The 12,210-nt window shown below is 36.7% G+C and overlaps 1 protein-coding gene across 2 annotated transcripts; it reads right to left on the bottom strand.

Annotated features, from left to right (window-relative positions):
- Positions 1–1,721: 1,721 nt before the first annotated feature.
- On the bottom strand, positions 1,722–4,457 carry LOC145933705 (uncharacterized). 2 transcript variants are annotated; one of them, XM_083033681.1, is made up of 7 exons: positions 4,135–4,457; positions 3,167–3,313; positions 2,882–3,091; positions 2,620–2,793; positions 2,410–2,520; positions 2,032–2,320; positions 1,722–1,826 (listed from the first exon to the last, which is right to left on the bottom strand). In XM_083033681.1, the coding sequence occupies exons 5-6, from the start codon at positions 2,507–2,509 to the stop codon at positions 2,067–2,069; spliced, it is 354 nt and encodes a 117-aa protein (XP_082889807.1). In that variant the 5' UTR covers positions 2,510–2,520; positions 2,620–2,793; positions 2,882–3,091; positions 3,167–3,313; positions 4,135–4,457; the 3' UTR covers positions 1,722–1,826; positions 2,032–2,066. The 2 variants fall into 2 exon arrangements, with proteins under 2 accessions (XP_082889807.1, XP_082889808.1); XM_083033682.1 differs by lacking the exon at positions 3,167–3,313.
- Between the last annotated feature and the right edge of the window lie 7,753 nt (positions 4,458–12,210).

Raw genomic sequence — 12,210 nt, 5'->3', positions numbered from 1 at the left:
TTTATTTAAAATTACTCTACCTCTGTTCTTCTTCATTCTGTGGATTTCTAAAGGGTGTCAAGAGAAATGGGAGACAAGGATATCCTGCATCCCCAACCAACATTCCTGCCAATTCGCGTTGTTGATATCGCATAAAAACTCGAGAATTTTGGAAGATTCAGTTGTCGTGTTGACTTCCAGGCCATTCTGGGACAAGGTCCAAAAATTCCATTCGTGGTCCCACAATAGCCTTTTACAGAAAGAGAATAATATTTGAAAAATATTATTAGTTCTTTTTCTTCTAATAATAATATTTTGTCATTTTATTTATAAATTCTTCACGTTGCTGTCTTAATTGACACATTTCGATTTCATAATTAATTTAAATATTCGCTAATTGTTATTCTTTTTTGCACATTACAATATTTCTATTCACTTTTTTTATTTAGAGCATGAACGTAAGTCAAGTTTTGTAAAATACTGATTGTATAGATGCGTGCTATACAATGTATAGATTGCACTTATACACACAAATCAATAGTTTAAAAAACTTGATTTGCATTACTATGTTTTTCGCACTCTTATATATATTATTCAGCTTCATGTTTTTACCTAGACATTTAAAGAAAAATATCCTTTTCTGTTTCTGTATGTTTCAGCAAGTCCTCTAAAATTGTTACCTACTAGTCTTACATGGGTGCAGTCTATCGCTCCATCAATATGAGGAAGTCCGATAGCTCCTTGTCCATACCCTAATTCTTTAAAGAGTCTTCGATTTTCCTGAATGGCTGCTTGGTTTGTTGTAAATTTTACATAAGTGTTTAGGTAAGCTGCTAATACAACCGTTACTCTAAACACAATCCTGCTTATTGTCGGTTGTGGTAATATCATGAGATCTCCATTTACTGTCTAAATAATAAAATAAATTATGAAACAATATTTTAAAAATATTTGTACCGTTTGTCTTTAATGTTTGAAGATGCAATATAGAAAATTACCTGAAAATTGCCAGTAGCATAAAATCGTAACCAAATGAGCAATTAGATAACTGGATCAATAGGTAGACCTCGCATATCAGGCTTTGTTAAACTTTCGACAACTAAAGGCAGTAATCCGTTCATAACACAATTTTTAGAAAATCTATATCTAAGATGAAATTCATGTTCGTAGTAGGCAGTGAATGGATTCATCGTATCTCGAATATATCGTTTTACACGTATTATTCGAATTTCATTATTCTCGTCATCCGAAGATGAATCAGAAGATAAATCAGAATTGTCAAATAAATTTATGTCAAATTGACCACATATATTGTTTAATTGCATGTTCTTATCTAAAATGTATAGTAATAGTGATTAATAGTAATATACAATATGTTATGTTTATACGGTCATATATATTATTATGGATATAAGTTACATATATAAGAATGTTATTATGTATATATGTATATCTGTAAAAAATCTGTAGTACTTACCTTTTATAAAGAATAAATTGTACGGTTTTAATTGCTTCTTTTTATTTTTCGAAATACTATGCGTGAAATGAAAGGCGAAAGATGAAACTGCAGATTTGATTAACATAATTAATGAACAATTGACAATCTAAAAATATCCATACCAAATCATATATACAAAAAAGGGAAGGAATTAAAGAAAGGAAGGAATTTAATATAATACACATTATTATATGATTTGATATTTAATAGCATTTTTATTTTCATATAAAAATATAGTTTATGTCATGCATATTATAAATTTTCTGTCACTTCATGCGCATCATGTATGAATTGGAAAGTACCCTATGTAATCATTTACTTATCATCAGCTGAAAAATAATGATGTCCCCTAAAATAAAAAAATATAAATTATTTACAATGATAAATGATAAATGACCAATGAAAATGTCAAACATAAAGATGAGATCGACTATCGGTCTGCAGCGGATCTTGGTACCTAATAATAATTTTTGTGTGATTGTCTGCAGACCGATGGTCGATCTTTATGTTTGATAAATTATTTAATTATTTAATAAAAAAAAGTAATTACTTACATCTCTTTTTGAGCACGAAACTTCGCTAATTTTACTCACTCTTTTAATTCTTTTTCCTCTAATAATAATTTTCTAATTGTCAATTCATTTATGAACTCTTCACGTTGCTTTCTTAATTTACATATTTCGATTTCATGATTGATCTTAATATTTGCTAACTCTAATTCTTTTTCACATATTACGTTATTTCTGTCCACTTTCGACTTTTTTGATTTAGAGTTTAATGAGTCCGTATGATTTGTTCTCTTTGAATCAAGATATATATTATTTCTTTCAATAGTCATTACATCTAAAACATAATTTTAAGTTGCATTTAAATGTTAAGAGTATTTTTTTTAAACAGTATTTAGTTTTAAATAACGTTTGGTATTTTCTTACCAGATTGATTATTAGGTGCTTTCTGTGTATTATCTTCAACATCTTCTACATGAACAATTGAATATTGAGCTTCTTCATCTTCGTCCCCGTCTATGATCATTATATTAGTATCTGAAAAAATAAATATACAATTAACATAATACTAATCGTATCAATAATAAATGAATATTAAATCGATATGTGAATAATATAAGGAATAAGAAAAACTACCATTTGTGATTGTAAATTAATTAATTTTTAGCTTATTTAAGTCAGATGCTGATTCATGTTGACTGCATGATGAAGTTGATGGTACTTGTGTTTTCTTCAAATGTTCATTATCAAATTCGTTTAGTGTTGTTATATTATTTTGCTTAACTGCTTTGAAAATTTGTTTTTGTCGATCTAAAATAATCAATGTTATTCATTCGTTTGACAAATAATTTCATTAACATTTATATGCATGTATTATTTAAAAACATTTTAACAGTACCTATAGACTCATTCCTTGTAAAATTACTCGAAGACATTGTTGGTGCTGTAGTCATAAGGCTAGGTATTATGTTCAAAACATCTGAATCAACTTCACCAACATTTTTTTCTGGCCCTCCACCAGTAAGAAATCTTGCTTGTCTTTCAGCTGTTAAAATGTTCTTGTTTTGTTGTTTCAAGACCAGTATTTCTTTAATTGTGAAACATCTCTCTGCAACATAAAACATTGTAATATTAAGAAAATGACAAATTCGAGGAACTGCTGTATGAAATATTCTTAAAATACCTTATTATAAATTAATGAAGACTCATTATATTCTTGTGTAATCATAGACCAAGCCTCTGATTTTTCTTTTAACGTTAACGAATTTGTTCCTTTTGATTCAATAGTATGCTTATACTTTTTTTAAAATTTCGAGAAACACCTTTTTCTCTAAATCAGAATAAATAACTCTTTTAGTTGCCATTGGAAAAAATTTTCGTTTAACACTTTTATCAGGACTTTTATGGAACTTGTATGGAGCTTTCACATCAAGGAATAAGTAGGATAATAGCTGTTAGGAATGTGTGGACAAGAGCACATGTTCTTCATCCAGCGAGACAACCTGTGATTATAGTAATAGTAATTTGTTTTAAGAGAATATACCTACATCGCTCATTGAATTTAACGTCATAACTCAAAAAACAAAGTTTTCTAGTTTGAATGTTTTAAATAATATAAATTTTGTAATGTCATCTTGATATGCGATTTTGATGTAACGATTTAATCATCTACTGATTGTAGAGGAATAAAAGTATCATTAGCTATTCACTCAGTGTATTGAATTCTCATCAGAATTCTTTATTTGCAGACAACTCAAAAAAGATAATTTTGGAGTTATGACGTTGTGGTATTTAATGAGCGATATGTTGTAAAAATATAATTTATACAGGAACTCATTTAGTTTAAGCAGACCATAGACATATTAACATAGACTGCTCAAGACTGCTTATAAGGGTGATGGGGGCGTCCTTTTGAGGGAAAAAGATAGCATGAATTTGGGTGTCTGAGGAAAAAGGATAGTATGAAAGGTTAGGTTAGGTTATAGGTTCACGTCCACTCCAGAAGAAAACAGACACCCAAGTAAATTCATGCTGTCTTTTTCCCTCAGGAGGACGCCCTCACTACCCTTATGAGCAGTCTATGTTAATATGTCTATGAAGCAGACAAAACGCTGTTTTAAAACCTAAATTTTATTAACAAATTTTATTAACCTGCTGCGAGAAGTTATGATTGATGAAAGTCCCCTCGAGCTCTTCGTCTGTTGAAGCTGCCAGATTATCTTCTGTATTAGTTTTGAGCTGGTATAAATGAGCTTGATGGGTTTTCAAAAAAATAAGTCCTAACAAAGGATATAATGAGAACACGTCCGTTCCCGTCCGTGGACGACAAACGACAACGGTCTACGGTCTCTCTCACGGCAGACTCTAGTGACCACGGAGGAATATCCTCCGTGCTAGTGATTCTACTCGCGAGTGAATGTCACCAGTGGTGACTCACAACTCGCACAATGTAATGTGACACATAACCTGTCAAATCCGTCTCAAGTCGACTATTTACTGGACTTGACGAAGACAAGCTCAAGACAAATCTTAAGAAAGAACTGTGTATTGAATAATGCCATTTCGCTCTTAAGATTGATCTATGCAACGTTATTTGCTTACTTAAGACCGAGCTCAAGTTTAAACTTAAAAGTCGGTCTATATGATCTTCAGCGCCTCGGAATGTTCAATTAGGTACTAAACACTGCGTTCTGCTGGTAATAATGGTGAATAGTGAGAGTGATTTGACAGTTGGATATTTATCCTGTCTTATAACCAATAAGTAATTTTTTGTGTCTCGTTATTGTTGTTTAAAAAATTATTATATATATTATTTATATTAGATTAATATTATATAAAATTTTATTATATACAAAATCATATTTTATACCTAAAATGTAATTTCATACTTAGGAGAATATTTAATAATTAATTTTATTAATTTTATTCTAATTTAATTAGTATTATTCATTAATTTAATTAACTAATTAATATAATTAAATATAAATTTGAGTTAATAAATTATTTGCTTGCTGCAAAATAATTGTTTATATGATTTTATATTTGAACTTGACTACAAATTAAAAATTCTCTGTTTTATTTCATTTTTTTTGTTTATGGAATTGAAAATAATAATTTAATTTTCAGACTGCACTCGGTTAAATAACCCCTCTAATTTATTTTTATCGACAGCGCAGTGTCATGACAGTATTTAGTACCTTATTGAACATTCCGAGGCGCTGAGTGAGCTTTCAATTCAGAATGCTTTAATAGGATATAGTCTATCCAGTTAGTATAGAGATCAGTGGGTTTTGGCTATGACACCTTACAACAAAATGACTGTTGCCATGGTATCGCCGAATATCACATATGCATTAACACAAACACACAGACTGTCAATTTTGTAAGATATTATATATGAACTAATACAGATGCATCGCTGCCATTTTGTTGTAAGGTGTCATGCCTCAGCTTTTTTGACAGAGTAGCGATCTAGGTTTAATATAGACATCTGTGGCAAAAACTCAGTTGAATCTCACTTTCTCAGCGTCAAAAAGAACGTGCATTCAACTGAGTTATGACGTCACAAATGAGAATTATCTGAGTTTTGATGTAAATGGAAAGCAATTATTATATACACTTTTAATAAGGAGGAAATAAGTGCGGCAGTAAAAAGGCTTAAGTTGAAGAAGGCAGCAGGAATAGATGAAATACCCATGGAGGCTTGGAGATTCGGAGGGATAACAATAAAAAACGGCGTATTAGAATTAATGAAGAAGGTATGGAAAAGCGGGCGTGTCCCAGAAGAATGGAAGACAAGTGTGGTTGTACCGATATATAAGAAAGGGGATAGAGAGAAGGCAGAGAACTACAGAGGGATATCCTTACTGTGTTCAGCGTATAAGATCTATGCGGAAATATTAAGAAGAAGGCTGGAAGAATCAGTAAAGATAAGAAATCTATTACCAAAAGGAAAGTCAAGGAGGTTTCAGAAAAGGAAGAGGAACAGTTGATAACATATTCATTCTAAATCACATTGTGCAAAGAGATAAAGGAAGAAAAGAAAGGAAGGTATACGCTATGTTCGTGGATTTCAAGGCTGCGTTTGATAATGTTGACAAAAAAACTATGGGAGATTTTAGAAGAGAAGGAGATAGAAAGCGGATTGATAAGAAAAAAGACTGAAGAATATATACGAAACAACGACAATGACAATAAGAACCAAGGAAGGATTATCGGGCATATTTGAAGTTACAAAAGGAGTAAGGCAGGGATGCGTATTGAGTCCACTTCTCTTTAATTTACATATAGCGGACATTGATAGGTATATGAAAAATAAAGGAATAGGAGGAGTACCTTTAGGGAAAGAGAGGATTTGGACGTTAGCGTATGCGGATGATATGGTATTGTTAGCAAAAAATAGGGAGGCATTGTTGGAAATGATGGCTATTTTTAAGAGGTTTTGCAAGGATAGAAGCTTAAAGTTAAACGCAGATAAAACAAAGGTATTAGTATTTATTAACAGGAAAAGAAAAGAAAAAATTAAGAAATGGAGATGGGGTAAAGAAGAGATTGAGGAGGTACAGAGTTTTAAATACCTAGGATTTTTATTCAACAAGAAAGGAGACTATTACGAACATATTAAGGATCTAGCGAGGAAAGGTAGATTAGCGGCAAATAAGGTTTGGGGTATAGGAGAAAGGATCTGCAGATAGGACTTTAGTAGAAGATGGATGCTCTTTAGATATCTAGTAGAAAGTGTGATGGCATACGGGGTTGAGATATGGGGATGGGAAGAAAAAAAGGAATTGGAAAAAATTAGACTTGACTACGCAAGATGGTTATTTAAATTAGATTTTTGTGTACACCAAGGTATATAATAACAAGAGAAGTAGGGATAGAAAAATTAAAAGTAAATTGGGGTTTAAGAGCCAGAAGGTACGAGGAAAAGATAAAAGAAATGGAAGAGCATAGATGGGTAAAGAGATGTTGGGAAGAGAAAAAGAAGAGTAATTGGGAGGATCAATATAGTGAGGAGAGGGAGAGGTATTATAATAGAAATGGGTGGGGAGTTGCGGTATTGGAGCATATAATAGAAAATGAATATAGTATTGAGAAAAGTATAATAGACAGGGAAAGAGATGTACAGAGACAAACAGAGGAAGGTAAGATTAGAGAGGCAAGGTACAATAAGGAATATAGAGAGTTAGAAGCGTTAAGGAGAATTTCAAATTATTTAGAAAAAGATTGTCTAGACAAGTGTGGAAACGGAAAAGGGATTATAGCATTAGCGAGATTGAGATGTGGAAATATGAAGGAGGAAAACAAATATTGGTTAGATGAGAAGGATTGGAAATGCGTGTTCTGCGAAAAGGGAGGAGATAATCTGATTCTCGAAAATCTCGAAGTATTAAATTGTTGTCTCTTTTCCGCGATGCTAATTGGCTGTTTCGATTTGCATTGTGCGTTATATTCGTAGCATTGAACGGCTGTCATCGCGAAGGTTAACAGTTTCGACAGTTGTTTAAAATAAAATCAAATAAAATTAAATAAAATCTTTAAATGAAAAATTTCTAAAAAGGCATGTTAAGTCGATTCTCGAAAATCTCGAAGTATTGTTGCCTCTTTTCCGCGATGCTAATTGGCTGTTTCGATTCGCGTTGTGCATTATATTCGTAGCATTGAACGGCTGTTATCGCGAAGGTTAACAGTTTCAACAGTTGTTTAAAATAAAATTAAATAAAATTAAATAAAATCTTTAAATGAAATGGCGCGCGCGCAGCGCGCGCTTGTGTTGTCTAGTAGGTAAAAGAATCGATTTTTTACATAAATAAATAGTATATGTTTTGAAGAATATATTTCCAAAGTGTTATTGTCAAATTCTCAATATTGACGAAGTTACAACCGTTTTAGTGAGAAGCGCTCAGGATCGGTTCAGCAGGCAGTTGCTGCAGGTATAAATCTACCAGATTGACGGTTTCTTCGGCATTCTATTGTTGTCGGAACAATATATTTCTATTTATATCTACTCAACTATAGTATTTGACTATATCTGAGCGTATAAATGTGCGTTTATATTTTTGTGTGTGTGCAAAACTTGTTTTGCTAGCACAGTAACCGTCTTCCGTTTTGATCTTAGTAACCGTCCTCAGTTTTTTTTCGAATCTCGGCTTGAGCAAACGTAAATATTTGACTGAAAATATGCCTTGAAAGTGTACGAAAGAATCTACTTATCGTCCATCAAGACCGCGAAAAAAATCGTTTCACGGAAATCGGTTTACTATGGAAATGGAAACTGAAGCAACAAGTTCTGCGCCAAAAATTGAAAATTTTAGATGAGGATGTAATTTTAAGTCAGACTCATGGTTATCGGTTTATTGAAATTTTTACTGTTTTTAATGCTTTTTCACAAATAAAAAAAGAAAAAAAGTAAATGTGTTGGACACGTCGAAAAAAGAATGGGTATTCGCCTGAAAAATATTAAAAAAGGGCGAAATTCGGTGGAAAAGGAAAATTAACAGACGTATTAATAAAAAAATTGACGACATACTATAGATTAGCGATAAGAAGACATCCGGATTCCGTCATTGCAGAGATAAAAAAAGCCATCATGGCTACTTACTATCACTTATGTTCAACCGATAGAAGACCGCAACATGAGAACTGTCCATCGGGAGCTGAAAGTTGGTGGCGAGTAGCAGAAGCAATTGGAGAACTTAATAAATGTGAATATCCGCCTGCTTTTCACAAGGATGTTCAAGAGCTTTGTTGCCAATTTTTCAAGATCTGTCCAAGAATGATCTATTAGAAAGATGTTTAGGCGGATATACACAGAATTCAAACGAAAGTTTCAACGCAAATCTTTGGCGTCTGGCTCCAAAACATCTTCACTGTGGCGCAAAAACAATTGAAATTGCTACTTTTCTCATCACTGCGATCTTCAACGAAGGATATTATCCTATCTTAAAAATAATGGAAACGATGGGCATCGTGATTGGACAATAGTGTAAAATATTCGTTGATTTACAGAATAACAAACAACTACAGAGAACGGAGCTCCGTACTTTGGAAAGCACCAAAGAAGTTCGGCCAGAAAAATGATGAAAATTACTGAAAAAGAATTCTTCGAGGTAGAAGAAGGCATTCTGTATGGATCTGGAATAGCTGACTGAGCATTATTCAACTGTAAGTATCATGAAAATATCAAATAACGAAGAGGTAAACGCGTTTTTCTCGAAACTACATTTTCCAACGTGCAGGATAATTAAAAAAGTAATCTACTAAATGACTTTTGCAAAGTACGGTTCGATTGCTTATAGTTTTCTCCTGGGATTATACTAACAATTATAATTTTATTGTTTATTTATAACATTTTTATTAACAATAAAAGATTGATTTTTTAATCAAAAAATTTTTTTTGCGATTGTAACAATTTTTCATATTTAGTATTGTAGTCGATAGGATGTCGATAGGATGTCGATAGGAGAGAGATGTATATTCTATTCAAACTCTTAACTCTTTCTAAATCTCAGAAATCGTATAAACTCTTTATTATTATTACTCTTGTAAATTCTCAGAGAGAGAGACGCGTTCGACCGAGCGGTCGCCGTTTATAAACACTCAGTTAAAACGCTTATCCTTTCAAATGAAGCCAATCACGGCATGACACGTTTCGTCAAAAGTATACAATAAAATCGGCAACGGACAGATAAGCATACACGAAAACACGACAATGACCCGATACGAAAATAATAACATAATACATATACTGGTGACTTATTCCACGGACATCCCGCTACATCAGATACCGCTAATAGTTCGGCCATTCTGACATTAGGCCGTCCCGGCCTAACATAGTCATCAATGACGCGAAGTACATCAAAACACACATTTGTTGCATCTCAGACGAGCGCATGTCCGAGAAACTGACCATAATAATAACTTCACATATAAGGCAAGATCCTATTTTCTTGGACCAATGACGCGCGCATCATACAAATAAAACGCCGAAATACGCGCGGCGCGTTTGTCAGCCCGAAGAGCATCCGCCAATATTCGCGTTGTCTGGACGGCGTCACGAACGACGTGCACTCCATTGTCGCCGCGTACATGGGGGGATCCATCCTCTAATTCAAAAATTGAAAAATATTTCTTATTTCATCGATGAATAAAAGCCTTCCTGTCCGCAAATGACGTCTCACGCGGGCGCGAATACATCGGCCGCTCGCTCCTCAACGGAACGCTCGCTACAAGGTCAAGCGCATCGTTTTCCGCATGTGAGTCTCCGGGATAGCACGATTCGTATGGTTCACAAATTTTTTTTATATTTTCTTCGCCGACGGCTGCGTTAATTTGCAGCTCGTCCCGCACGTCAACCGAATCGCCGATACTCTCGACGGCGCTCGTCTCCCCGGCCGCTACTACCTCGACACTTCGCCCGAAAGTGACCCGAATCAAGGGACTGGTCAAGAAATCCCTACCCAGGAGGATATTGAAGGGTATCGCGTCGTCCGGAACGGTGTAAAATTTTATCTCCATACCGACGCCCTGGGTCCTTATTCTACTCGGAAAAATGCCATTAATACAAAGCAACGAGCCATTGATCCCATAAAACCGCCCTATGTCCTTCTCGACCGGCAAACATAATTCGGCCGGGATACTACTGCTTTTAATTAGGCTCATTGGTGACCCCGAGTCAATTACCGCGCCGTCAATGCGATCATAATTCGCGCGTCCATCCACCGCTGTAATGCTTACATCTATCATATAAGGCTCCGGGAACGCGACGCCCCCCGACACAATCGTCAAGATCTCCGCTGACCTTGCCGATGGCCCCGCGTCCGTCGGGCCCCTGCGTTGGGACATCCCGCCGTTAAGTGCCCCGCCATCCCGCAAATATAACACGTGCGCTCCGTCGGCGGCCGCTCGCACCGCGCCGCTATGTGCCCCGACTCACCGCACCCAAAGCATCTCGCACGCATCCGCTCTGTCGTTCCGCCAGCTTCCGCTTCCTTTCCGGCTCCTTGGTTCCCCGTCCGGCGCGACCCCTCGCCGACAACCGGCCCTGCGCTGCCTCCTCTCCATCTCGCTCCTCCGGTTGATCCCGTCCTCCTGTCTTCCCGCTCAACGACGATATAGGCGCGCCTGATTCCGCAGCCGCACATCCGTTATGCCCTCGATGATGTAATCGAGGAGCTCGTCCTCAGCCACCGGGACACGATTCGCGAGGATCACCTTCTCGTGGCAGTAGTCGCAGAACAGCTCGTTCCCCTTCCACACACGAGCCTCGAATTCCCTCCGGAGAACCAATTTGCCTGGGCGCAAATCAAACATCTGCCTCATCTCCTCTAAGAGTTCCTCGATACGTAATGTTAAATATTCGGTTCTTGAATAGAACCATGTCAATGCGCGTCCCTGCAGACGCGAGCCGATCAAAATCCTTGTCGCGTTCTCATCGAGTTGATACGTGTCTCTCAAAAGCTCGAGTTGACTTCTCCACCGCCAGAATGTGTTGTCACTCACGTCAAACTCCGGGAGCAATTCTTTAACGCCCCTGACTCCACCGCCGAACACCCCCGTCGATGCAACCGACGAGTCGCGGGACAGCTCTCTCTCTCTCTTCTTAAAAGCGATCTTTCTATCTCCCACAGTTCTCTCTCTCTCTCCGCAAAAGATTTAACTCCGCGCGCTCCAGGTCCTCCATACGCGGAACGCATCCTCGTTTCTCGCGCGCCACCGCGATCCGCTCGCGATCCCCCGACCACGCGGGCGAGGCAGCTCCTTGCTCTCGCACCGCCGCGGTCCGCTCTTCCTCGACCTCTACCGCGCCAACACCTCGCGCGTCGTTCGAGGCCGACGTCCCGGCCGAGCGCGACGACTCCAGCTGCCTGCTCAACGCCATCCACACGCCCGAGCCGCCGTCGCCCATCCTCTGGATCAGCTCAGCCTTCGTTCTTCCGGTCGGCAGTCCCCTCGCACGCAGACCCTCCTTCAGTTCGACCACCGTGAAATCACTGCCCCGTAGCTCGTTCATACTGCACTTCTCACAGCTGAGCGGTCGACACAGATTCACAATCCCACTTCTGATAACTGTAGTCGATAGGATGTCGATAAAAGAGAGATGTATATTCTATTCAAACTCTTAACTCTTTCTAAATCTCAGAAATCGTATACTCTCTTTATTATTATTTTGTAAATTCTCAGAGAGAAAGACGCGTTCGACCGAGCTGTCGCCGTTTATAAACACTC

This window comes from Prenolepis imparis, unplaced genomic scaffold (genome assembly GCF_030444845.1).
Source record: "Prenolepis imparis isolate NDT839.2.m4 unplaced genomic scaffold, iyPreImpa1.0 SCAF_3, whole genome shotgun sequence".
NCBI classification, from domain to species: domain Eukaryota; kingdom Metazoa; phylum Arthropoda; class Insecta; order Hymenoptera; family Formicidae; genus Prenolepis; species Prenolepis imparis.
The sequence above is the reverse complement of the archived record's forward strand: the minus strand, read 5'-3'. Positions and strand labels throughout refer to the sequence as shown.